The sequence below is a fragment of the Coenobita brevimanus genome, chromosome 102 (assembly GCF_032717465.1).
Source record: "Coenobita brevimanus isolate Jiangsu-jjx chromosome 102, ASM3271746v2, whole genome shotgun sequence".
NCBI classification, from domain to species: Eukaryota; Metazoa; Arthropoda; class Malacostraca; order Decapoda; family Coenobitidae; genus Coenobita; species Coenobita brevimanus.
Genome location: NC_137055.1, coordinates 38,271,708 through 38,299,207, shown reverse-complemented (window position 1 = coordinate 38,299,207; position 27,500 = coordinate 38,271,708). Strand labels below are relative to the sequence as shown.

General features: G+C 46.4%; 1 protein-coding gene across 1 annotated transcript in view; it reads right to left on the bottom strand.

Annotated features, from left to right (window-relative positions):
* Positions 1-27,500, bottom strand: part of LOC145415306 (LIM domain only protein 3-like) — a 416,801-nt gene that overhangs the window by 63,987 nt on the left and 325,314 nt on the right. Inside the window, exon 3 of the mRNA XM_080284577.1 lies at positions 20,562-20,687. Within this exon, the coding sequence (XP_080140703.1) occupies positions 20,562-20,687 (126 nt within the window). The remainder of the gene's footprint in view (positions 1-20,561; positions 20,688-27,500) is intronic.

Sequence of the window (27,500 nt, the reverse complement as noted above, 5' to 3'; positions counted from 1 at the left end):
CAGATAGAAGAATGAAAAATACACCTGGGGGAGAGGCTTAATATCTACCCTAATACCTGTCTCATCTACCACGTGTTTCTTCCGTAATCCCTCTTCACCTCTATCTGTTTCTCATTAACACTCACACTCTTATGGAAACCTTCTTACCTCAATAAAAGTGCTTGGTTTTAGCTGACATTCATTACGTCTCTCTCTCTCTCTCTCTCTCTCTCCCCCCCCCCACACACACACACCCTTCTCCCCCCCACCTTTTTTTCTCCCCCCACCCTCCCGCACCGCCTACAAAGAAAGGGACTGAGAAGGAAACAACAAGAGCGATGCATTAGCCAGATTAGAAAGTTTTGATAATATGAAAATTACAGCGTTTGTGTTGTTTCCTGCTCTTGTGACTCTCTCTCTCTCTCTCTCTCTCTCTCTCTCTCCGCGTCATCCGCGTGGGCAGGATGGGGAGGGGAAGACAGAAGGGGAGAGGAGACAGAGAAAATGGCGAGAGAGGATTGAGAAGAAAGAAGACAGGGAAGAAAGAATGGAGAAGGAAAAGAAGCAAGGAGGAGGCAGAAGACGATTAGGGAATAAGGAAGGGAGATGATAAGAGGTGGGAAAGGGGTCAGATTAGGATGGGAATGGTTTGTGAGGCAGAAGAAAAGTTGTGAAACAGACAACGAAGTGCAGGAATAATGAAACAAAGTATGAGGGATGAGAAGGTGGACGAGGTGGGAGTGAAGAGGAGAGGGAGGGAGAGGTGGAGGAGGGAGAGGTGGAGGCGGGAGAGGTGGAGGAGGGAGAGGTGGAGGTGGGAGAGGTGGAGGAGGGAGAGGTGGAGGAGGGAGAGGTGGAGGAGGGAGAGGTGGAGGAGGGAGAGGTGGAGGTGGGAGAGGTGGAGGTAGGGGAGAGGTGGAGGGGGGTTACAAGTGGAGAGGGAAGGAGGGGGGGTAGAGATGGAGAGGGAAGGAGGGGGAGTAGAGATGGAAAGGTAGGGAGGGGAAGGGGTAGAAATTGAGAGGGAAGGAGCAGGAGGAGGGGAGAAAAGGTGGAGGGAAGTGGCGTGCAGGGAGGGAAGTGGCGTGCAGGGAGGGAGGGAGGGAGGAAGGGGGGTGTACAGTAGAGCAAGAGGAGTGGGAGAGGACTGGGAAGAGGGGAATGGAGTCAGATGAGAGAGGAGGAGGAAGAGGCTTAGGAGAGGAAGGGGGTAAGAGGAAAGGGGGAAGACCAACCGGAAAGCCCTCATTAGGTAGTGTGAAAAGATGGGTGCAAAGGGAGCCAACCTCTTCACTACGATTACTTTTTTACTTTATTTTACTGCTTTAATTTGTAGTGTTACATTTTGTGGTGCTTTAGAGACGCCTTCACGTGGTGGCACAGTTATAACCTGGCGGCTCAATTACCTGGCTATACAAACGTGCCCCAACTCTCCCTATACCCGAATGATGATGATGCTGGACTGCAGGAGGGAGGCAACTTCAGCCTGCAGTCCACCGGGTTCGCGTTTCAGATTAAGGTTGTAACTACTACTACTACAAGCTTCATATACCGCTCTAAAGGGAGAATGGTAAAAAAAAAAAATGTGTGTGTGTGTGTGTGTGTGTGTGTGTGTGTGTGTGTGTGTGCGTGTGTGTGTGTGTACGTACTCCTATGCCTATCCTCCCCTCGACATACACACGCACACATGAATACCCGTGTGCGTGTGTGCGCATTTTAGCTAAGGCCTGAGAATTAATTACTTAGCAAGGTGTCGGCCAGGTAATAATTAAATAGTTGGAGCGTTGTTGGCCGGTCTAAGTCGATTAATTGCGACAGGCGAGTTTTTTCAGTCCTCCCCCCCCCCCTCCAGTTTTTTACTTCAAAGTGCTGGAGTGTAAATATTTTAAGGGCTCAGAGGCGAAGATGAATTAAAGGATGAGTGCTGAGAGTTTTTTTAGTTAAACTGCTGAGTCGGATGCATTAAGGGATGAGTGTTTTTTTGGAGAAAGTGATGTGAGATACAAATTAAATTATATATATGTAGACACACATGAATTATATTAAAGGGTAAGAGGTGAACCTTTTATTTTCTTTTTTTTCTTTTTTTAAGTGCTTAGTTGGATGCATTAAGGAAAGTGTGTTGTTAGGTGAAAGGGTGTAAATTATTTCAAGGAGATGAAAACTGAATTGTATATATCTGAAGCAGACGTGTGAACAAGAATAATATTAAAAGATACGTGTTGGCAATTTAAATCGCCGAGTCGGATGCTTTAAGGGATGAGTGTTCACAGAGAGTAAAGGGTATATATTATTTTACAGAAGAAATGGAGGGTTGGTACTGCATGCGCCATGAATTAGAGTGTAAATGGAAGTGCTTAGAAGAGATTATTTTTATTATTATTATTATTTTTTAAGCTGCGTTCGATTCATACTTCTTTTTTTCGGGATGAAATAGTGTACGAATTTATTTTAAACTTAAATACATTAGAGGATTATATCTTTTAAGCAATGGAGGGTGAGTGTGAGATATGCATTTTAAACTGTTGAGCTGGATGCATTTAGGGACGAGTGTTTTTAGGAGGGAGGAACCGCAGTGTAAGGAAATACTCTGGGGATATGCACACTACTACAAGAGAAAGATGTAAACTTGTAAACTGAAGTATGAATGTAAACTTCTTGAAGGCATTTGAGGAGGCGAACAAGAGACTTCCACAATAATCTAGGTAAACTCTATTGGGGGCGGAGGTGGGGGTTACATCACAGCACCTCAAAAATCCACATGGCAAAATATTCTAAACTGTTTCCTTGACAAAAATAATTGTGAGTGCGATTTTGTTAAGTAACTTTAAGATTATTAAAAACTCACAATCAGTCATAACTAATATTACGAAATAACACCGTTTTTCAAGAAACCAGAAACTCACAAGCGGTTACTCATAAGTGATGTTATTACAAACAAAAATTAACTTTTATAACTTAACATGAGTTTTTAAAAGAATACTTTTTTTTTTTAATACTTTGAACAACAGTTTGAAAATGCCCGCCTGTTCTCATAATCTTCCAACTTTCAAAATTAAAGTCTTAATGTGCTGAATTCAGTCACTACAAATGCCTTGGTAAAGATTGGTGAAGTACCATAAAATATTTAGAAACATTTTATCCAGTGGTTAAAACTATTTGTCACCGCGATTACCCTTACCCTGACTGACTAACTTGTAGTCATTTTTGGAGAGAACCCAAGGAGCCGAAGAAGTGACCCAAGGAGCGATGAAGTGACCCAAGGAGCGATGAAGTGACCCAAGGAGCGAAGAAGTGACCCAAGGAGCGATGAAGTGACCCAAGGAGCGATGAAGTGACCCAAGGAATGAAGATGTAAATGAAGGCTGTTACCTGATCCCTCGTCTGAAAACCTTCCCCTTATCAAAATTTAATGACGCAGTGAGGGGTCTGAATAAAACACCAAAGATCTAGCCTCCGTGAAGGGGTTAACGGGAGTCTACTGTATATTCTACGGAAATGAATTAAATATTTTCAGGGGATGAGTTAAAAGGATGTATCAGTTTTTACCTCTCTCTCTCTCTCTCTCTCTCTCAAACTAGGACAAAAAAACTGCCTCACACACACACACACACCCTCATTTTCGACACCTAACATTTTTTGAGGCCTGACGAAATTCCCTCGCATTTAGCTCAGAGGCCAAAGTTGTGGGATGGGGGCGGTCCTTTGTGTCTGTCCGCCTGCCTGTCACCTCAATGCCTCCACAACTCATCAAAAGGCGACCTGGGAACTAACCAACTACCTCTGTGCAGTTGTTTGACACCCCCCTCCACCACCACCACCACCACCTACCCCCTGTCCAACCTCCCTTCGTCCCTCCCCACCACCACCTACCCCCTATCCAACCTCCTTTCGTCCCTCCCCACCACCACCTACCCTGTACCCAATTTCCCCTCGTCCCTCCCCAGCACCATACCATCCTCTAATAGCCTAAAGCGAAAATGAAACGAAATTTTTGCGCCCCACCTGAATAGGCTGGAGTTTTAAGGCTACCTGGAACTAGCTATGTGCAGTTGTTTGACTCCCCTTCCCCCCCCCATATCCCGCTACTTCTCCCTCCTCCCCAACCCCCTACCTCTACCCCCTCCTCTGACTACCCATCTACCACTTTTCCCTATCATCTAAATACCCTAGAGCGATTTTGAGCAGAATTTTTGGACAGAATGGAATTTTATAGCTGCCTGGAACCCGCTCATGCAGTTGTGTGATGCCCCCTTTCCTCCCCTACTCTCCTGTTTCCCCCTTCTCCCTTTTTACCCTCATATCTACCATCTTTCACCTCCTCCCCCTTTCTTCCTAAACTCCCTTCCACCCTTCTTCCTCATCTACATATCCCTTTCCCCTCACCCTACTTCACCTCTTACCCCCCTGTCGTTCTTTACCTAGCTCTCAACCCCCTTTTCCCCTTTCTCCCCCTTCCCCCACGCCTATACCCTTTCTCAGTGCTCCTCCAATCACCCCTTCCCTCTCTCCTACTACCCTTTCCTCGTCTGTTTCTGCCTCCCCTTCCCTATCCCCTCTCCTACCACCCCTTCCCATCTCATATCCCCTTCTTCTACTACCCTCTCCCTTAACAAATCCATACCTTTATGCGAGATTGAACTGGACATTTTTTCTTTAACTGACCAGACTGAAACTGTCGACTGGAACTGAAGAAAATGGAATTAATACCACTACCGTGTGTCAAGTCAGTGCATTAGCTGATGATACCAGTAGAGAGAGAGAGTTAAAATATCATTCGTAAATAATTCATACTGACAGCAATATAAACATTTGTAATATAAAATCCTGATCATACTCTTCAGTGTATTATTGCAGTTTCTCTCTCTCTCTCTCTCTCTCTCTCTCTCTCTCTCTCTCTCTCTCTCCCCTCCCCTCCCCTTACCCTCACCAAACTCTCTTATACCAGGGTCGTGCTGGGTCTCCCCTAACAGCCATTTCCTAAGTATTATCCGTATGAAGCTTCGACTCGTTTTTAAGTGCTTCGCGAGACACACACGCCCATTTTCTCGCTCCCCATCTCACCCTGGGGGACTGGATCTCTGGCCTGATATGATGGATTGTCTTGGTGTCTCTTTTCTCTCCACTCTCGCTCTAGTTTTTTTTATCCTCTCGCTCTTGGTTTTCTTCTCTCTCGCTCCCGGGTTTCTTCTCTCTCTCTTTCTCTAAAATATTTTTACCTTTTCCCCTCTTTCCTTTAATATACCCTTACCTTCCTCCTCTCTCCCTCTCTCTCTCTCTCTCTAATATACCCTTACCTTCCCCCCCCCCTCTCTCTCTCACCAGGAGCTACGAACAGGTGTCATTAATTCAGATTTAGGCAGGTAATGATGACAGGTGTGTGTCCTTGAGAGAGAGAGAGAGAGAGAGAGGGTAATTGGACATTCCTGGAGTGATGTCGCGACTGGAGAGTGACATAAGTTAACTTTTACGCCACTACAGCTTCAAGCATTATTACATGAACCTCCCCCCCCACTTTCTGTTCTTCTCACTCCCCCCCCGTTTGTCTCACCTCCAACCCCTCTCCCCATTTCTCACATTCAACCCCCATCCACCGTCCATCCTTATTTCTAAGCCAACACCCTTTTCCTATCCTCACCCTACCCCACATCCATCCTCATTCTATTCCTTCACCCTTCAGTGCTAACCCAATCCACCATCCATCCCTTTATCCCCCCCCCTCTTTTCCCAGTCCTGTCCAGTATCCGTCCTTCTATCCCCCCACTTCCCCACCAAATCCAATCTCCCACCCACTCTCATTCCATTTCCCCATCTTTCTTACCACGCAACCCAAGCCCCTATCCATCTTGATTCCCTTTCTATTCTGTCCTATCCCCACCATCTATTCTCCATCCATTTTTTTCTATTTCTGTCCTACGTGACCCATCTGTATCCTATCCCCACACTTCCCATCCATCCTCATTCCATTCCTCCACCATTTTCTTCGCCCACCCACTTCCCCATACTTCTTGCTTTTATTCCCATCCCCTCACCGCACCTAGCCCTCATCCAATTCTCATTCCATCTCCCTACCTGTATCCTATCCCTCCCATCCTATCCCCACACTATCCTACACCCCTATTCACTCATTCCATCCCCCCATCCTACTCATTTCCATTACATTTTTACCCATCTAACCTTTTCTTATCCTCAAGGCTCTCATCCCCTCACCTATCCCATCCCTCATCCTTTTTCTCGTCCCCTCCATTCTCTTCTACATTTCTTCCTCGCATTTCCCATAGTTTCCTGTTTTCCTATCCTTTTGTACAGTATACCGAGTCCTTCATCCATTACCTGATCCTTCCATTCCTCTCTCTCTCTCTCTCAGCAGGGTCCAATCCTAATTACCACCAGTCTTGTAATAATTATAACGAAAAGGGCCATGTCGTGTTCCAATTTCAAGCGTCCTTTTTTTTATATTTATTCCATTTCTGTTTTAAGGTGAGATTTTTTTTTTTTTTTTTTCACATCTCAGATTCATTTGACAGTCGGTAGTTGTAACTCTAACCTAACTTGTTTTATTTAACCTGATCTGATCTAACCAAACCAAACCAAACCAACCCTAACCTAACCTAATCAGACTTCTCGTACCTTAAGTAACCTAATTTATCTAACTAACCGATCTTACCCAACCTTACCTAGCAACCTAACTTCCTAATCTGGGGTAATCTTACATGACCAGCTTGACATAACGACCTAATCTAGCATAACCTAACCTAACACGGCAGCAAGTAACCACCACTCCTCTCCACTCCCTTTTGCTAATTCATGTACCTTACTATTCCAAGCACCCTGCTAATCCACGTACCCTGTTAATCCACGTACCCTGCTAATCCACGTACCCCGCTAATCCAAGTACCCCGCTAATCCACGTACCCCGCTAATCCAAGTACCCCGCTAATCCAAGTACCCCGCTAATCCACGTACCCCGCTAATCCACGTACCCCGCTAATCCACGTACCCCGCTAATCCACGTACCCTGCTAATCCACGTACTCTGCTAATCCACGTACTCTGCTAATCCACGTACTCTGCTAATCCATGTACTCTGCTAATCCATGTACTCTGCTAATCCATGTACTCTGCTAATCCATGTACTCTGCTAATCCATGTACTCTGCTAATCCAAGTACTCTTCCCTCAAGGACATAGTAAAATGGTATATATACAGTATATATATAAGCAGTTCAAGTAAATATGCATATGGAAAATAGACTAACCCCCCCCACCCAAAAAAAGAAGAGAGGGGTAACTATGGCAAAAAGGGATTATATAACCGTCTAATATCCTAATACCCTGAAACCATGGCAGCATCATTGCTTCCTCATCTCCCCCTCCTCCCATTTCCCGCTCCCCCTCACTACCTTCCTCCTGCTCTAGTCCTCTCCTCCTCTTTACCTCTCCTCTCTTTTTCCTCTTCCCTTGTTCCCATCTCTCTCTCTCTCTCTCTTACAACTTCACTACTATTTTCCTCCCGAGTCATTCTCCACCTTTCCTCACACACACACACACACACACACACACACACACACACACACACACACACACACGCGCGCGCGCGATCCTTTCCCCCCTTACCTATCCCCTTTTCATCCTCCCTTCTAAACCATTTCCTCCTCATTCTTCACCCTTTCTTCTCTTCTCTCATCCACACCCACCTCTCAATCTCACACACCCCTCGTCCTCCCTCCTCCCTTCCCTTCTGCCTCATTCCTCTTTCCTTCCCCCTTCCCCCTCCCTACCACACAAAACCCTCCTTCTCTCCCCGTTCCCACCTCCCTCTCCCTCCCTCCCTCCCTCCCCCTCCTTCCTCCCCTCCCCCTATTTTTCCTCCCTTCTAAGCCAATTTCCTCGCGATAATTAAATGTAAATCGTGTGGGCAGATTGGGACTCATGTAAGGGGGAGGGACAATGAATTCTCCCTGCTATTTAGTCTTGTAGTGTGGAGAGAGAGAGAGAGAGAGAGAGAGAGAGAGAGAGAGAGAGAGAGAGAGAGAGAGAGAGAGAGAGAGAGAGAGGACATGAGAAAATCTGAATAACTATTTAGGGGTGATAGGAAAGTATAGAGGTGGGTGAAGAAAAAGGAAGAATGGGGAGATAGAAAGGAGGGGGAGAGAAGGGAGAGGTTTGAAAGGGGGGGGGGACTACGCCAGTGTTGGAGGCTACTCTAAATAACATTAGTGTTGAGTTATACTGGTAGGAAGGGAAAGAGGGGAGAGAAGGAGGGAAGACGAGGGATAGGGATGGGGAGGGCAGGGAGATGGGGCATGGAGGGGAGAGGAAGATGGCGAGAGAAAGGAGAGGGAGGATGGGAAGGGGGAGAGGGATCCGTAGTGCAGGGTGACGAAGGGGGACAGGGATCGGTAGTGCAGGGAGAGGGATGGGGAGAGGAGGGAGAGGGATGGGGAGAGGAGAGATAGAGCGGAGATGGGGAAAGAAGGGTGAACATGATAGGAAGAGGGGGGGAAGGATGAGGAGAGGAGGGAATAGATCGGGGAGTGATGGGGAGAGAAGGGAGACGGATGGTATGGTGGGATGGGAGAGGGGGATGATGGGGAGAGGAAGATGGGTGAGAATGAAGAGGGGATGGAGGAGGAGGAGGAGGAGAGAAGGACGATGAGGACGGGAGGGGAGGAGGAGGAGAGAGTAAGGAGAAAGAAGAGAAAGACAGACAGAAATACAGAGGAGAATGAAGGATATAAGAGATGAAAGAAAGGATGGAAAGAAAGAGAGGCCCCGGAGAAAAGGTAAGAGGGGAATAAGGTAGTCGAGTATAGACGATTTTTCTACTTAATGTTTACTATCACCAGACGATTTACTACAGCTTAAGTAAAAAAAATGGGTTATAAACAGCTAATATCCCCTTCACAACGAGAGGTTTCCCTAAGCTGAATAATGTACTAAAGGTGTGTGTGTGTGTGTGTGTGTGTGTGTGTGTGTGTGTGTGTGTGTGTGTGTGTGTGTGTGTGTGTGTGTGTGTGTGTGTGTGTGTGTGTGTGTGTGTGTGTGTGTGTGTGTGTGTGTGTGTGTGTGTGTGTGTGTGTGTGTGTGTGTGTGTGTGTGTGTGTGTGTGTGTGTGTGTGTGTGTGTGTGTGTGTGTGTGTGTGTGTGTGTGTGTGTGTGTGTGTGTGTGTGTGTGTGTGTGTGTGTGTGTGTGTGTGTGTGTGTGTGTGTGTGTGTGTGTGTGTGTGTGTGTGTGTGTGTGTGTGTGTGTGTGTGTGTGTGTGTGTGTGTGTGAGACAAAAGGGAGAGTTACTGTTCCTGGGAGGGTGATGTTTCCTGAGTATGGACAACTCAAGGGACCCAAGGAACAGTGCTAAATCTATTGCTTAGGACGGCCGGGGAAGGGAATTGAGAGGAAAGAGACGGATGGTGAGAGAGAGAGAGAGAGAGAGAGAGACTCGCACCACAACCAATACGAGACAGCGAGACAAAAAGAAATCGAGAAAGAGGAAAAATACCCAGACAGGCAGCCAGACAGAGGGACAGAAATTAGATAAATAACACCGGCTGCCACTATCTCGTCCCACCCATCTTACTCGAGCTGATAAAGGGATGGAAAAAAGAGAGATAGGGTAAAAATGATAACAGATTGCGAGAGCGACTGAGAGTGAGAGAGAGCCCAACGAATTGTTTCAAGTCTCACTATGTCTCGGGTTCTGATATTGGCTGGCGGGGAGGAGACGATGTGGGGAGAGGGGAGAAGGGAAGGGGAAGGGGGAGGGAGAAGGGAAGGGGAAGGGGGAGGGAGAAGGGAAGGGGAAGGGGGAGGGAGAAGGGAAGGGGGAGGGGGAGGGAGAAGGGAAGGGGGAGGGGGAGGGAGAAGGGAAGGGGGAGGGAGAAGGGAAGGGGGAGGGAGAAGGGAAGGGGGAGGGAGAAGGGAAGGGGAAGGGGGAGGGAGAGGGAGGGAAAAAGAGGGGCGCGAAGGGAGGGTGGTGGGACGGTGAGGGAGAGGGATAGGTTGGTGAAAAGGGGGGGACCTGTGTTTGTGAAGGGGGGAGGGGTGAATATGTGTGTGTGTGTGTGTGTGTGTGTGTGTGTGTGTGTGTGTGTGTGTGTGTGTGTGTGTGTGTGTGTGTGTGTGTGTGTGTGTGTGTGTGTGTGTGTGTGTGTGTGTGTGTGTGTGTGTGTGTGTGAGAGAGAGAGAGAGAGAGAGAGAGAGAGAGAGAGAGAGAGATCAATTTATATCATCCTACTCGTGTAAACTTCTTTCTGTGCCTGTGTGTGGGTGTGTACAGAATCACGTCCAAGATTTACGCACACAATAGGACTCCCTCTTCCCAAATGTGTACACTTCTGCATGTACGTGAGTCTCATGAGTGCACATTACGTCAACACAGTCAAATGAATAAAATCCTTGCCAAAGCGAAGCCTGAACAGAAAACAGCGGAAATATTCAAGAGTCCAATAATCGTCACCCACAGAGCACAAACAGAGCACATACACACCCACAGAGCACCCACAAAGCACAAACACACCCACAAAGCGCACATATCCACGGAACACCCACACATCACAAACACAACCACAGAACACAAACACATCCACAGAGTACCCACGGAGCACCAACAAAGCAAAAACACACTTACAGAGCACCCACACAGCACACACATCCACAGAGCACGAACACACCCACAAGCACGAACACACCCACAAGCACAAACTGAGCACAAAACATAACCACACAGCACAAAACACACCCACGGAGCACAAACACCCAGAAGATAAACACACGATCTAGATTCACAAACAAATATAAGATCACCTTCTTGTCGTGCCTGATGTGTTTTACGAGGATGGACCAGAACTGAACAAGCTTAATACCAATTTATTCTAGTTACTGATTTGCTCTAACAGGAAGAGCTTGTTATAAAATTTAAGATCAATTTCCTGTCGATACTAAATTGTGTCAATGGGAATAACTAGAAAAAATTTAGAACACTTTTTATTTTTAAACAACCAGAAATAAATTTAAGACCAGCTTCCTGAGGTAACTAATTGATTTTTGGAATAAGAACCAGAATTATACAAAGCTAAAATCAGCCTCTTGCCATAACAATAAGATTTCTGTTTGTAGGAATATCTAAAAATACACAAAAGATTCTGTATTCCCCTTTCCTAACTCCTACAGAAAAAATTTTACGATAATTTTCCTCTTGTAGCTCAGACTTTTTACAAGGGAATGAGGAAATAGGGGGAAAACAACACTTTTTTTTTTTTCTACTCCTTGCAGAAAGAGCAAAATTTACGAGAAAACTGATTGTGTTTGAATTTACGAGGAGAAAATGATTAAGTTTGTAAATCCTGCCCTAAGACCGTATTCACATTCACTTACGAGATCTCATAACATTACCTTTAGAGGTTAATGTATCCTTCATTAACCGCTTCAATACTAGAGCTTTCATGAGCTGAGTAAAATCGTCTGGAAGTAGTAGTAATAAAGCTAGAAACGTCATCATGGTAGTTAGCCCCTTTAAATCCTGTGTGTGTGTGTGTGTGTGTGTGTGTGTGTGTGTGTGTGTGTGTGTGTGTGTGTGTGTGTGTGTGTGTGTGTGTGTGTGTGTGTGTGTGTGTGTGTTTTGCTACCTCAAAATCTAATTAAATTTTGCAAAAACGATTTGTATTGACGGGAAAAAAATAAAAGTTTCCATTAATTCCTTCACTACTTGGATTCTATCAGCTGAAGAAAAGCGTCTGAAAATAAAAATAAAACAAGAAAATGGATGGATTGAGGGGAAGAAGCGTTTCAAAGTCAGCCCTATCACCAACTGAACCAAACACATCCATAAAGCAAGGGGGGGGATGCAGTAGTCGACACATTTACATACAAATTGACATAAATATAGATTGATAAGCGGGTTGAAGGCTGCTGAATCGACAATGAGATGGCCTGTAATTGGCAGGAGGTTTGAACTGGTAGAAAAAAGGGCATGAGAGTAAAAAGGCTGAGTGAAAATATTGGTGTGCGATGAGAATTGGAGTGAAGGTTGGAGAAGGAATGTATAAATGACATGAATGGTGTGTGGGAAAGTGTGAGGGATGAATAATAATAATAATAATAATAAATAATAATAATAATAATAATAATAAACAATAAATAAAAATAATTATAAAAATGTTAATCACAATAATAATAATAATAATAATAATAATAATAATAATAATGGGACGAGGAAAGAATAACAGACTGGCCAGACAGGAGAGAAATTAGCAGTGAAATTAAAACAAGGTTGAAATGAACTGGAGTATAAAATGAGAATATAACAACGTTGGTATTGTTAACATTCATGGTCAGAACAACTCTATTATTCTTTTCAAGGTAACATCAAATTACTTCATTCATTTGAGAGTGAGTCCTGACTTTAAATTGGACGAGAAATTCTAGTAGTCTATTTCAGCTAATGATATATGATTAAATTTGACAAAAAGTGAAGCATGGGATCCTGAGAGTTAAGAGATGAGTAGATTGAGAACTGGAAAGTCACAAAGAGTAAAATGAAATTAAATTAGTCAGCCATGAAATTAAGAGGGAAAAGAAAACTGGCAATGAGCGGGTAATAATAAAATAAAGAGGAATGAATACGAAATTGGACAAGTGATAATAAGAAACAGGGATGAGTCATGAATCTGAAATTAAATTGGCAGAAAAAGTAGTGGAGAGAGAGAGAGAGAGAGAGAGAGAGAGAGAGAGAGAGAGAGAGAGAGAGAGAGAGAGAGAGAGAGAGAGAGAGCGCCAGCCACATCAATATTAGAAAAGAGAATGGATTGTAGACGGAAGGGGCAGAAAAGGCCAGGTGTAATGAATAGTAGAATAAGAACGAAAATGAGGGCAGGGTGAAAGATGGAATAATGTAGGAGGCGGTAATAGATTTAGAGAGATATGAAGAAGAAATAATTTGAGCTGATGATGGATTTACAGAGAGACATGAAGGCAAGATACAGCTGGTTAGAGATGTACATAGATATTCAGGAGATGGAGAGAAATGTTAAAGGTGAAAAATGACTGTGATACATGATTTGAAAGGTGAGACGTGGACTAACTGAGCAAATAACAATAATAATAATAATAATAATAATAAATAATAATAATAATTCCAGATGGGCAGGAAATGTAAGTACTAAGCAAAAATAAAAAGCGATAACCACAGAAAAAAAAAATCCATTTTTTTTCACCATCAGACGATTTTCTTCAACTCAAGACACTTCAAAATCGATGGGTTGTATCGTATATGGGCTTCGTTAACACCCCTCCCCCAACACTTCCTCTTCCTCCTCCCCATTTTCCTGCTGGTTTCCACTGTTCTCAATTCCACGTCTGTTCCGTCCTCTTCCCCACCCTCCCTTCTCCTCCTGCCCTTCGTCCTTCCACTCATCTTCACCTTCTTGCTTTCCTCTTTCCCCTCCTTCTCTTCCTCACCCTGTTCCCTATCCCCCTTTTCTCCTGTTTATTTCTGCCTTCCCCCCTCTTCCTACTCCTCCCCCCTTCCCCTTCTCCCCCTCGTTTCTCCTTACCCTCTCTTTTCCCTTCCCCCTCTCTCTGTTCCCTCTCCCCCATCCCACCTCTTCCTCCTTCCCTCTCCCCCACCCTACCTCTTTCTCTTTCCCCTCCTCCTCCTCCTGTTCCCTGCCCCTTCCCCTCTTTCCTTTCTCCTCCATCCCCTCCCCCTCCCCCTCTTGGAGTGACGCTGCCAATACTTCAGCTCAGGAAGGCTCGATTTATATTCCATTTAAGATCGTTTATTTTATTCATCAAACAGCGGACGTTCACGCATCCCTGTCCCCCACTCCACCCCCTCCCTCCCCTTTCACACTTCTCATTATACTCTTGTTCAGTCTTTATCTGCCCTTTTCATTTTACATTTTCAGATGCGGGAGCTACGAGGAGCGGCCCTGTCCGTCTGTCGCTCACAAACTCTTCCCGAAACGAGGCGCTTCACTCCCGTAGACTTATGCAACTTCAGTGAAACCCCACAGTCGGGCCCTGAAGCTCCCCCTTTCGCGCCCGTGAACTTCAGCAACTCTACCGAAGTCCCATATTAAGATTAGCGCATCTTTAGGTGTTTTTTTTTTTTCAATTACTTTTTTTTCTTAATCCTTCCGCCTTATCTACCAACATTCCATCCTTATTTTACAATTTTCTTTTTATCCCCTTCTCTAGCGTAACGTCTTTTCGCATTATTTTTCCTCCCCCTCCCTTCCTCTTCACGTAGTTTCATTATACCTGTATCTCTGTCAATATCCTCCATCTGTTACATTTTAATTCTTTATAACCAGTTCATTAGCTAGAATTTTCCCTTCATTCTTCTGCCTTTTCTGCCCCCCCCCCTTTTTTTTTTTTTTTTTTTTTGATCTCGCTTACCATTGATGTTCTCCCCGTTCTCACCGTCCAAGCTTTCTTTATCTATATTTATCTATGTCTACCTGCCTATTTGTCTGTCTGATCTATGTTATCTATCTACAGCGATTTTCTCCCCCTCTTCTCAACCCACTACGCCTCCTTAACCCCCTATATCTCCAACCCCACGGCATCCCTCCGCCTCCTCCTCCCCCAGCATCCCTTTCAAGTAAATGTCCGCACAATGAAAATAGGTCTCCCCTTGGACGATATTTCTCTCTCTCTCTCTCTCTCTCTCTCTCTCTCTCTCTCTCTCTCTCCATGTTTCCTCCCTCCCCTCCTATTGTTCATTTTGCCCTTTTTCTCTTCTTCCTATCCCCTACTTTCCTGTCTTTCTTCCCTACTTTTCTATTCCCTGCCCCATTCTTTCCTTCTTCCTTCCATTTCCCTCCTCCTCTTTCACCATTCTTTCTTCTGCCCCCACTCTTCCCTTCCCATTCCCTCCTCACTCTCACCCATTCCTTCCTATTATGTCTGTCTGTCTCCTGTCGTTGACTTCCTCTCTCCCTCCCTCCTTTCTTTCCCCCCTTTCCTACCTCCTTTTAGTTTCCTCTTCCCTCTTTCTACCTCTTCCTCTCCCTCCTTGCAGTCTCTCCTTCCCTCCCCTATGCTCCCTCCTTCCCTCCACTCCATCTCGCTCACACACTTCTCCTCGTTTCCATTTCTTCGCACAAGCTCTATGGCAAATGAAGTTTCTGAAGGGGGGACTGATGGGTATAAAGGCCCCCAACATACCCCCACCCCAACACAGACGTCTTTCGATATATCTAGCTCCTGATTCTTCCTTCCACCCTCATTCCTCCTCCTCCTATTCCTTCTTCTCCTCCTGCTCCTCTGTTCTAATTCTCTCCCCCTCTCCCTCACTTCCCTTTGTCTTCCTCCAGTTCCCCTTCACTTCCTTCCCTCTCCCTCCCTCCTCCTCCTCCTCTCAGTCTCTTCTTTCCACCTCTCCCTCCCACCTACACTTCCTCCTCCTCTCCTCCATTTCTTCTCAAGCGCTATGGCAGATGAAGTTTTTGAAGGGGGGACTGAAGGATATAAAGGCCCCCCTCCGTACCCCCAACACACACGCCTCTCGATATATCCTCAACAATTTAATCTTCCTCCCTCCATTTCCTCCTCCTCTTCCTCCTCTCTTCTCTCCCTCTCTTCCACAAGGCCCTTTCTTACTCCAGTTTCCATTTTCCTTCCTTCCTCGCTCCTTCCTGTTCTCTCCCTCCTCTTTTCCATTACTTCCTCACACCCGCACTTACTCCTCCTTCCTCTCTCCCTCCCCCGCTTTCTCCATTTCTCCTCAAGCACTATGGCAAATGAAGAAGTTTTTGAAGGGGGGACTGAAGGCTATAAAGGCCCCCCCACCACACCCCCACCACACACGCCTCCCGATATATCCCAACACTTGAATCTTCTGAACATTTCCCGTCGCTCGCCGTTCCAAATCTCCAATATAACTCGTCACGTGTAATTCTCACGCCGTCCGAACTCTCTGGCGGGTGAGTTTCATACGGAAGAAGAAGGTGAGGGAAGAAGGAAGAGGGAGAGGGAGAGCGAGGAAGGGAGAGGGGGAGGAAGGGAGAGAGATGGATTGCTAGAACTGACAAAAAGGAAAGAGGAAAATCAGAAAGACATAGATAGACGCAGATATAGAAGAGAAGGTGATGGCATATGAGAGAGAGAGAGAGAGAGAGAGAGAGAGAGAGAGAGAGAGAGAGAGAGAAATAGTCCTTTTTTAACCCCATTTCCCACCCTTTAAAGTCAAACCAAACTGCCCCACCAAACAAGGCATTTAATCCGAGTCAACTGCTCCCTATTCTTGACTTTGGCTGTGGGGACTTCGGGTTTATATACACGAAGGACTTGGTTTCGGTCCGCCGGCTTGATTTCGGAGGCGGAAACCGGAGTCAGGTGGAAGGATTCGCAGGCGGCTTTAGTTGGGCGCGATGGCACCAGATGGCAGTTTGCTTGTGTATGCAATATTGAGAAGCGCCCGGGAAAATTGAATGATTTGCATTTCGTCTGGGTGTTACAAGACGGCGCGGTGGGCTGACGGTTTATATTAACAGCGGTGTGTGTTGCTGCCTTGTTATTCACCCTCCCCCCCCCTCTCTCATCCACCCACTGCTCCCCCCCCTCCCCGTTCCTCTCCCTCCTCCTCCTCCTCTCCCCGTTCCTCTCCCTCCTCCCCCCCCATCTTCTCACTCGTCAGCCTGTCGCAGCCGGCCCCCCACCCCCGCCCTCACCTCCACCCTTCTCACTTTCTCCCCACCTCCCTCCCTCTTTCCCTAGCCTCTTCTCTGTTTCTCTGGAGTTTCCTTTGCTCTCTCTCTCTCTCTCTCTCTCTCGCAGATTGGCAGTCCCGTCCATCCCTCCTTCCTCCCTCTTTGCCTTCCTTTCCATCTTCTCCATCTCTCCCCTCCTTCATAGTCGCGATCTGTCACACGTCTCCCTCCCAATACCACTCTCTCTCTCTCTCTCTCTCTCTGACGTGTGTGTGTGTGTGTGTGTGTGTGTGTGTGTGTGTGTGTGTGTGTGTGTGTGTGTGTGTGTGTGTGCTCATTCTCCCACTCAAATACCCTCTCTCTCTCTCTCTTCCCTTCTATAACCTCCTCTTTTCCTTCTCTCTAAGCCCTGCTCTCTAAGCCCTGCCTCTCTTCCCTCTGTATCCCCTTTCATCGCCTCTTCATCTCTCATTTATTCCCCCCCCCTATCCTTTGTCCTCTTTCACACCTCCCCTCTCGTCTCCTCTCCTCTCCTCTCAATCCATCCATTCCTCCATCTCTTCTCCACACTCCTACACCTCATCCATACCCTTCCATCTACCCCTCCTATGTTCTCCCTCCTACTCCTCTTCCATCTGTCCCTCATCTCTCCACTTGCCCTTCTTCATACCCTTCTCTTTCTCCCTCTATCCCTTGCTCCCCCTCTTCCCCCTTCATTTCCCCCCCTCCTCTCTTCACCCATCTACAATACCTCCTACACCCAATCCTCTTTCTCTTTCTCTCCCTCCCTTCCCCCACTCCCCTTCCTTTCTCCCTCCCCTCCTTCTCTCCTCTTCCCCACCCCAGCATCAAAACTTGTCCTCGAGTTTGCACCAGCGGGCCGAGAGAGAGAGAGAGAGAGAGAGAGAGAGAGAGAGAGAGTCGTGTCCTCCTCCTCCTCTTACGTATTCCCTCAGCATTTCGTCCACGTTCTCTGTTTTGAGGCCGAATAAACGCTGAATGTATCGCTCGGGTGGATAGGCCTTAATCCGATACGGGTGGGGATGGGGGTGAATTGAATAGATGGATGGATGAATGGGGACAGATGGGGATAGATGAGGACAGGGTGGCCAGAATGAAGGGATGGATGGTTGCAGATGGGGATGAACAGGGTGGGGAAGAACTGAATAGATGGATGGATGGATGGATGGTTTTACATGGGGATGGATGAGGAAATAAGGTGGTCAGAATGGATGGATGGATGGTTGTAGATGGTGATTAATAGGGCGGGGGAAAATTGAATAGATAGAGGGATGGATGGTTTTAGATGGGGGACAGATGAGGGAGTAAGGTGGCCAGAATGGAGGGATGGATGGTTGTAGATGGGGATTAATAGGATGGGTGAGAACTGAATAGACGGATGATGGATGGTTTTAGATGGGGACAGATGAGAGAATAAGGTGGTCAGAATGGACGGATGGATGGTTTTGGACAGGGACAGACAGGGTGGGGACAAACTGCATAAGTGGATGGATGGATGATTTTTGATAGGGGATATATAAATAAGATGATCAGACCCGAGAGAGAATTTTGACACGAGATGAAGAAACAGTGGATCAGAATTGACATGCAGTTTTACACAAATATATGACGATAGAGATAAAAATGGATAGATAGTTTAAGACAAGACGGAATGGATTATCAGAATGGATGGATGGCTTTAGTAAGAAATTATGAGATGATAAACAGGTGATATATTTTTTTCAGAAGATGGACTGAAGTGGATGAGGCAAAAAGTAGAGACTAAGTGTTAATACATGACCTGAAGATGGGAAAAAAATATATATATGACGTACGAAATATGGGTATAAAATCATCCTGTTTTTTCCCTTTTATTCCTGTCTCTAAACATTCTCTCTCTCTCTCTCTCTCTCTCTCTCTCTCTCTCTCTCTCTCTCGGACAAACAACAAGAGCTCCCCCTACAGTGAAAGCCATAAGGTGCTTCTTCCAAGGTACTGTTCAATTTTCACTCCCGGTACAAATATTCATGTTACCCCTCTACTGATATTGGAATGATCAAACCTCTTCCCCTTTGAAATTGAAATAAGAAAGATTCAATATCCCTGCGAGCGGGGGAAGAGAGGGGGGTAGGGAAGGGGGGTCCAGGTACACACACGTACACACAAACGTTCATGTCTACACAGACGTACATGGAAGCGCGCACACAAACACACGGACACATTTGGTCTTAACCTGTTTTGAAATCACGGGTGAGAAGAGGGCAAGGAAAGAGTGAGTGTGTGTGTGTGTGTGTGTGTGTGTGTGTGTGTGTGTGTGTGTGTGTGTGTGTGAGAGAGAGAGAGAGAGAGAGAGAGAGAGAGAGAGAGAGAGAGAGAGAGAGAGTCATTGTACTGCAAGGGTTATGAAATGCGAAGAATGTGGCAACTGTAATAAATTGGAAGGGAAAAACTAATGAATAATTTGATAATCCAGTGTGGCAATAATTAAAGGGCAGATGGCAAGCGATAATTAAAAAGCAGACAACAAGCGATAAGTAAAGAGCAGATACGAATAATAAAGCATAAAAATTACAATGTTCAACTTCGTCATTATCGAGGTTGTTTATTTTTTATCACAATATCCAATGTTTCACTCATTTTCGCCCCATTTTCATATTTATTCCCCCATTACCACAATTTAAGGCTTCTCTATTCCCATTTAAGTTTTCGCTGGCATTTTAGACCCCATTTCCAAGCTTTCCTCCACTGACATCCCCATTTTTTTCCTCCCCAGAAAGCATCTTATATTTTACCCCCATTAAAGTACTGACAAGCCTCCCACTTCAATTGGTAAGCCTCGCACTTCAACTGACAAGCCTCGCACTTCAACTGACAAGCCTCGCACTTCAACTGACAAGCCTCGCACTTCAACTGACAAGCCTCGCACTTCAACTGACAAGCCTCGCACTTCAACTGACAAGCCTCGCACTTCAACTGACAAGTCTCCGACTTCAACTGACAAGTCTCCGACTTCAACTGACAAGTCTCCGACTTCAACTGACAAGTCTCCGACTTCAACTGACAAGTCTCCGACTTCAACTGACAAGTCTCCGACTTCAATTCACAGGTCTCCCACTTCAATTCACAGGTCTCCCACTTCAATTCACAGGTCTCCCACTTCAATTCACAGGTCTCCCACTTCAATTCACAGGTCTCCCACTTCAATTCACAGGTCTCCCACTTCAATTCACAGGTCTCCCACTTCAATTCACAAGTCTCCCACACACCTTCAATTCACAAGTCTCCCACATAACATCAGTTCCTCTCCCCCACCCACATATCTTCCATACCCACCCTTAGATATGTGCGATTCCCACATAATTGATCCCAAAGGCTTTCCTCCACACATATTTACACTTCAGTTTTAAAGTCTCGCACATGTCAAAGGCTATTTCTCCTTTTCATCTATTTCCCCCTATTTCTAACCCATTTCCTCCTATCTCACAAAATTCTCCCCTATTGCTCACTCATTTCCCTATTCCTCACTAATTTCTCCCCTATTGCTCTCATTTCCCTCCATATAACTTACTCATTTCCCCCTTACTCCTCACTAATTTCTCCCCTAATGCTCTCATTTCTCCCCATATACCTCACTCATTTCCCCCCCTATTCCTCACTCATTTCCGCCTTACCTGTGGTTGCACTGCTGACAGGCGAAGCACTCGAGGTGATACACATTGGTTTTCGCCAGCATCACCATCTCATTTCTCCCCATATACCTCACTCATTTCCCCCCCTATTCCTCACTCATTTCCGCCTTACCTGTGGTTGCACTGCTGACAGGCGAAGCACTCGAGGTGATACACATTGGTTTTCGCCCGCATCACCATCTCATTTCTCCCCATATACCTCACACATTTCCCCTCCAATTCCTCACTCATTTCCGCCTTACCTGTGGTTGCACTGCTGACAGGCGAAGCACTCGAGGTGATACACATTGGTTTTCGCCCGCATCACCATCTCGAAGGCCGGGATCACTTTGTTGCAAGCGGCGCAGTGGCCCGTCGTGCCGAACAGCCTGGGGACAAAGAGGATGAGAGGATGATTTGATAGGCGAAGGTGGGCAATTTAGGTGACTTAGTACAGGTAAAGATAATCAGACAGATGATGGTACGTAAATTAGGTGACAATACAGGTAGATAATTAGGTGATGGTAGGTAAATTAGGTGACAATACAGGTAGATAGACATGTGATGTACGTAATTTTGGTGACAATACAGGTAAAGATAACGACAGGTGAATGTGGCGTAATTAGGTGATATAATACACGTACATATTAGACAGGTTAAGGTCTTAAGTGGTGAGAATACAGGTAATGATCTACGTGAAGACGGGTTAATTAGCTGGTACAATGCCGGTAAAGAGAGACAGGTGAGGGTGCGCTAATTAGGTGAAATGATACATGCAAAATCTGCACAGGTGAAGTTATACAAGTCTGTGAGAGAGGAAGCTGGTGGCAGGGATGAGGTAATGAGTGTTGTGGTAGGGATGAGGCAGGGAGTATGGTGGCAGAGGTGTGTGTGGTGGCAGAGGGGGAGTGGAAAGTGACTGCTAGACATTAGTGAGTTGTCTGGGTAAGTGGGTGACTGGTGACTGGTTTTGTGGACGAGTGTGTGGCTCAGTAAGTAGTTCTGTGGGTGGGTGGGTGGGTGGGTGGGTGACAGTGAATGGTGACGAAGGAGAGAGTGTAGTTGAGTGATGGCAGGTGAATTACAGTAGAGGGTAAGGTGTGTGTGTGTGTGTGTGTGTGTGTGTGTGTGTGTGTGTGTGTGTGTGTGTGTGTGTGTGTGGGTTCGTGTGTGTGTGTGTGTGTGTGTGTGTGTGTGTGTGTGTGTGTGTGAATGTGTGTGTGTGTGTGTGTGTGTGTGTGTGTGTGTGTGTGTGTGTGTGTGTGTGTGTGTGTGTGTGTGTGTGTGTGTGTGTGTGTGTGTGTGTGTGTGTGTGTGTGTTTTGGGGGGTGAAGAATGGGGGGGGGGGGCTGAGGAAATTAGCGATCTGATAAATGCGAAAATGATCCCCCGTGACAAGGGAACAGAGTCAGGATGGCCGGGAATGTGGAAGAGAGGGGAGGAGGAGAAAGATGGGGAGGAGAAAGATGGGGGATGATGAGGATAAGGAGATATGGAAGAGGAGAGAATGGACAGAGAGGCTGAAAATATGATGAAAGATGGAACAGAGAACTATGGGGAAGAGGAGAATGAGGCCGGGAAGGTAGACGGGGTAAAGAAATGTGGGCTAAGGAACATGGATAAAGACAAAATGATGAGTTAGGAGAGAATGGGGTGACAGACCAAAAATGGGAGGCAGTGGATGGAGGAGGAAGAAAATGGGATAGACGAGGAGAATGTACACTGATAAATAGCTGAACACAGACAGACGGATGAACAGTACACAATTAGGTCTTTCAATATCCCTTTATAGGTGTACACAGATGAATGGATAGACACATAGATAAAGATAAATAAAGAGAAACGATACAGCATCAGACTCATCAATATCCCTTTCCTGATACACAGACTGATAAATGTACAAGAGATGAATGTATACAGACACACAAACATTGATAGAGACATACAGACAGATCAACAGAAAGATAAAATACAGACAGAGAGGTATAGACTACGAGAGAGAGAGAGAGAGAGAGAGAGAGAGAGAGAGAGAATGGTGCTGGAATATTGAAAACTCCATTTCTTTGTTTCTCGTAAAGGCATCTGGCTACCCTCTTACAACTGGAGGGGGAGGGATGGAGGAAAGGAGGGATTATGGAGGGAAGAGAGAGAGAACAGAAAGAGATGAAGGAGGGAGAGAAATGGAAGAAATGAGGGAGGAGGGAGAGAACCGGAAGAGATGAAGATATGATGGAGATATGATGGAGAGACGATGGGGAAAAAAATGAGGCAAAGAGAACGGAAATGATGATGGGAAGGAGATGGAGGGAATGAGAGGGAATCAAGGAAGGATGGAGAAGGATACTGGAAGGAATTTTAAAAAGGGTGAAAATGGGAAGAATAAGGATGAATGGAAAGATGGCTCAAGGAGGATAAAAAGATGGAAAGAATGAGGAGGGATGGAATGATAACAGAAAAATGAAGAGAATTAGAAAGAATGGATGGATGGTTGAAGAAGAATGGAAGGAGGACTGAAGGAGGATGGAGGGATGGACAGAACAGGGAGGAATGGAGTGATGGTTGATGGAGAGAATGAGAAGAGAGAGAGGGATGACTGATGGAGAAAATGAAAGAAGGCAGAGAGAAGAAGAATGAGTGAGGATGGAGAGAGGGCAAGAACGAGGCGAGGGAATAACGACTGAGGGAGAAAAACCAATCTTACCCCCTTAAAAAGAAAAATGGTAAACAGACCTTCAGTAACCGCACTTCTTCCCATATTATACCGTTCTTTGTAAACACCGGACTACAGATCACCCATGTGCTGAATGTTGATTTTAAAAAAATAAAAAAAGGGACTCCATTTCATACAGCCTAACATTGTAAAATCAGATAATAAAAGCAATAATTCTAATCCTAATACTAATACTAATAATACCATTTTACATTAGAATTCGTAAAAACCGGAACCACAATGCAACCCATGCATTTCTAACACACACACACACACACACACACACACACAAACGTTCAAAAACCACCTTAGCGAAACCCTGAACAAAAGTCAACGCAGAGTCGATTTCCTTTTGCCCCCATTTAATTTCTAATGGGGAAGAGCAGCCCCTAGATCTCCATTACCCCGTGAAAGTGTTTGTTAATGTTGTATGTGGTGGTGGTGACAGCGAGGGAGTGGAGGGAAGGGGAATGGAGGGCGAGACACAGAGAGGTGGAAGGGAATGGACAGCGAGAGTGGTGTGGGAGGAATGGAAGGAAAAAGGCAGTGGAGGGAAAGGAAAGGAGGGTGGGGAGTGTGTATATTGTGGTGCTGGTGGTGGAAGGTGAGCGGGACAGACGGTAAGGTGAATAGGAGAGGGATAGCACAAAGTACAAAGGAAAGCAAACAGCAGCAGACATATTGATCCTTACGTGGCGCTTTGGTATATGGAAGATTATGCTAATAAAAACTATGCTATCAGTTAAAGACATGGACAGAAAAGCAGGGCAGGACAGAAAAACAGGGCAGGATCGAAGGAGGGAAGAGGTAAAGGGAAGGAAATAGGGAAGGGAAGGAAAGGGGAAAAGGAAGGAATGGGAAGGAAAGGGGAAAAGGAAGGAATGGGAAGGAAAGGGGAAAAGGAAGGAATGGGAAGGAAAGAAGAATGGGAAGGAGAGAGGAAAGGGAAGGAAAGATGAAAGGGGATGGAATGATGTAAAGGGAAGAGATGATTTAAAGACAAATGATTGGAAAGATAAAGGGAAGGAAAGTGGAAAGGGAAGGAAAGGGGAACGGTAGGAACCCTGTATCAGAGACAGGGAAGCTAGGACGGGGGACAGGCAGACAGACATGTTTTGAATGGGCGTAAGGAACACTAACTAAGGAAGAAGAAACAGGAAAAAAAAAAAAAAAAAAAAAAGAGTGGATATAGGGAAGAGAAAATAAGATAACACTAGGCTTACAGAACAGGACGACTATTTTAAAAGCGAAGATGGGGAAGAGAATGGGGAAGGAACGAAGAGTAAAAAAAAAAAAAGAGTAAAGAGAGGAATAAAAGGGAAATGAAACTGGCATGCAGGGAGAGGGAGAAACGGAGAGAACAACTTCCTCATTCCTAACAAGATGTTAAAGGAAACGAAAAAGGGGGGAAGGAGGGAAAATGGCTAATAGGAGAAGACTCAAATCCAAAGCATTCGCCCACCAATGCCTATCACCAGCCATCTCTATAAAACTAGATTAGTAATCCTCTAGCACTCATCTTAGCTTCGCCAAAATCGAGAAAAAAAAAGAAAGAAAGAAAAAAAAAAAGCCTTAGGATTTCGCTGTTTACTCCAACTAACTAAAATATCACGCTGGCATTCACAAGCCTGAAGTCATGGTGGTGAAGGTCATTGAGTATAACAGGCCTCTGAAGAATTTCTAATAGTTACCCTGTAAATTGCCGTTCTCTTCAGCTGATGGAATGACAGAAAATGGTGAATAATGGCAAGCTAAAAGAAAACGTAAGGGGGTATTTTTTTTTTCTTGCATAGTCCTCTGGCAATATATACATATACAACGAACGGGTGTTGGCAAACAATTAACAGGCAGATTTAATAAGCACAGATACTGAGGTACCACGCAGGTAGACAAACAGATAAAACAACCACTTCCACTGGAGCTCGCCAAGGTAAACAAAAACACCAAAACGAGTCTCTCCCTCTTCTTTCCCTCCTGGCTGATGGGTCTAGCTAGCGTCGGAGCCTATTACTCGGAGGGCAAGTAGGAGTCTAGGGGAATTTCACTGCCTTATTTACCGACTCCCAATACCTCCGTGGCCTAATGTAGAGACGGGAGGGAGGGAGAGAAGGGAGAAGAGGAGAGGGAGAGAGGGGCAAGGAGATGGAAGGCAGGGAGAGAGGGGAGGGAGGTAGTAATGGAGAGTAAAAAAGACGGATAGGAGGGAAGAGAAACAGAGAAAGGAAGCAGACAGTAAAGGTAGGGGAGAAGGGACGTAATGGGGACAATGGAATGAGGGAGGGAAGGGAAAGAGAGAGAGAGGGAGAGAAGGGAGAGAGGGAGTGAAGGCAGAGAGGGAGTGAAGGCAGAGAGGGAGTGAAGGGGGAGTAGGAGAGAAGGGAGAGAGGGAAGGGAGAGAGAGGGAGAGAAGGGAGAGAGGGAGAGAAGGGAGAGAGGGAGAAAAGGGAGGGAGGAAAGGCAGAAAGGGAAGGGAGGGAGCTCGTATGAAAAGGGAGGTAGAAAGCAGGGAGAAAGGACAGGGGTAGGACTGACAGCAGACAGAGAAGGTAATGGAAAGCAGGGAGAAGAATGGGCAAGGGAAGGAAGAAAGGACAAAAGAGAGAGAGAGAGAGAGAGAGAGAGAGAGACAGTAGGAACAATTTGTAGAGCAGAAGTGAGGGAGGGGAAAGAGAATGGGAGGGATGTTTGAGAGGGAAGTGAGGGAGGGAGGGAGAAGAAGTGAGGAAGGAAGGGAGGGGAGAAGGGAGGTAGAGAGGGAGAAGGGAGGTAGAGAGGGGGGAGGGAAGGGAGAGGCGTGGGAGAGAGAGCAGACTGGGTGAGAAAGAGGGAGGGGGGGGGAGGTGAGATAATGTGAGAGTGAGCATGTTTCACGTCCATATTCTACCAAAAAAGAGACACGGGGATAGTTAGAGAGAGAGAGAGAGAGAGAGAGAGAGAGAGAGAGAGAGAGAGAGAGAGAGAGAGAGAGAGAGAGCAAAATGGTAAAAACGAGAAAGATGGAGAGAGAGAGAGAGACAAGAGAAATAAGACGAGAGCAAGATAATAAAAACGAGAGAGAGAGAGAGAGAGAGAGAGAGAGAGAGAGAGAGAGAGAGAGCGAGCTGTAACATGAAAGAACTAAGCGTGAAACAATTTAGGCAAGTGCTAAGGGGCACAAAAAACACACACACAGTGACCGATAAAATATGAAACAAGAACTGAGGAAGGAAGACTGGCGGACGAAGAATTGCGAAACGAGTGGAAGCGAAAGAAGATGAGAGAGGTCGGAGATGAGAATGAAAGCTGACGTAATGAAACAAGGAAGGAAGGAAGGAAGGAGAGAGAGAGAGAGAGAGAGACTAAAGAAAGTGAGAAAGTGAGAGAGAGGGGGAGTGGAGAGCTAATCAAAATCGCCTTTGGAAATAATGGGTAGCTTTGGAGTCGAATTTGAGAGATGTTTAGCAGAGGGAGCGCAGACCCCTTTGTCGGCCTGATTCCGTATTCATGACTTTGAAACGGCGTCTAATGCCGGTAATCGGGGCTTGGCCAGAGGGGAGAGAGAGCGGGAGGGGAGAGAGGGAGGGGAGAGAGAGAGGGAGGGGAGAGAGAGAGGGAGGGGAGAGAGAGAGAGGGAGGGGAGAGAGAGAGAGGGAGGGGAGAGAGAGAGAGGGAGGGGAGAGAGAGAGAGGGAGGGGAGAGAGAGAGGGAGGGGAGAGAGAGAGGGAGGGGAGAGAGGGAGGGAAGAGGAGAGGGGAGGGAAGAGGAGAGGGGAGGGAAGAGGAGAGGGGAGAGAGATACTGGGAAGGGTGGAGGGAGGGTGAGGGATATGGAGAAGGGAAAGAGCAGGGGGAGGGGGAGAGAGGGGGAGGGGGAGAGAGGGGGAAAGGGAGAGAGCGGAGAAAACGAGAGGGAAGGGAGAGAGTGGGAGGGGGAGGGTTAGAATGAGATCAACGGAGAGGGAGATTGAGATGGAGGGAAAAATTGGGGGAAGGGTAAGAGACAAGGAGAGGCAACAGGGAGGGTGAAAGGGAAAGAGGGGGGGTAAGGAAAGAGTGGGGGAAGGGTGATCCACGAACAGGGGGAGGGACAGACTGGGGAAGGCGAGGAAGAAACAAGGGGAGGGGAAGGAAGAAACAAGAGGAGGGGAAGGAAGAGACAAGGGGAGGGGAAGGAAGAGACAAGGGGAGGGGAAGGAAGAGACAAGGGGAGGGGGAGGAAGAGACAAGGGGAGGGGAAGGAAGAGACAAGGGGAGGGGAAGGAAGAGAAGGGGAGGGGGAGGAAGAGACAAGGGGAGGGGGAGGAAGAGACAAGGGGAGGGGGAGGATGAGACAAGGGGAAGGGGAGGAAGAGACAAGGGGAGGGGGAGGAAGAGACAAGGGGAGGGGGAGGATGAGAAAAAGGGAAGGGGAGAGAAAGAGACAGGGGGAAGGGGAGAGAAAGAGACAGGGGGAAGGGGAGAGAAAGAGACAGGGGGAAGGGGAGAGAAAGAGACAGGGGGAAGGGGAGAGAAAG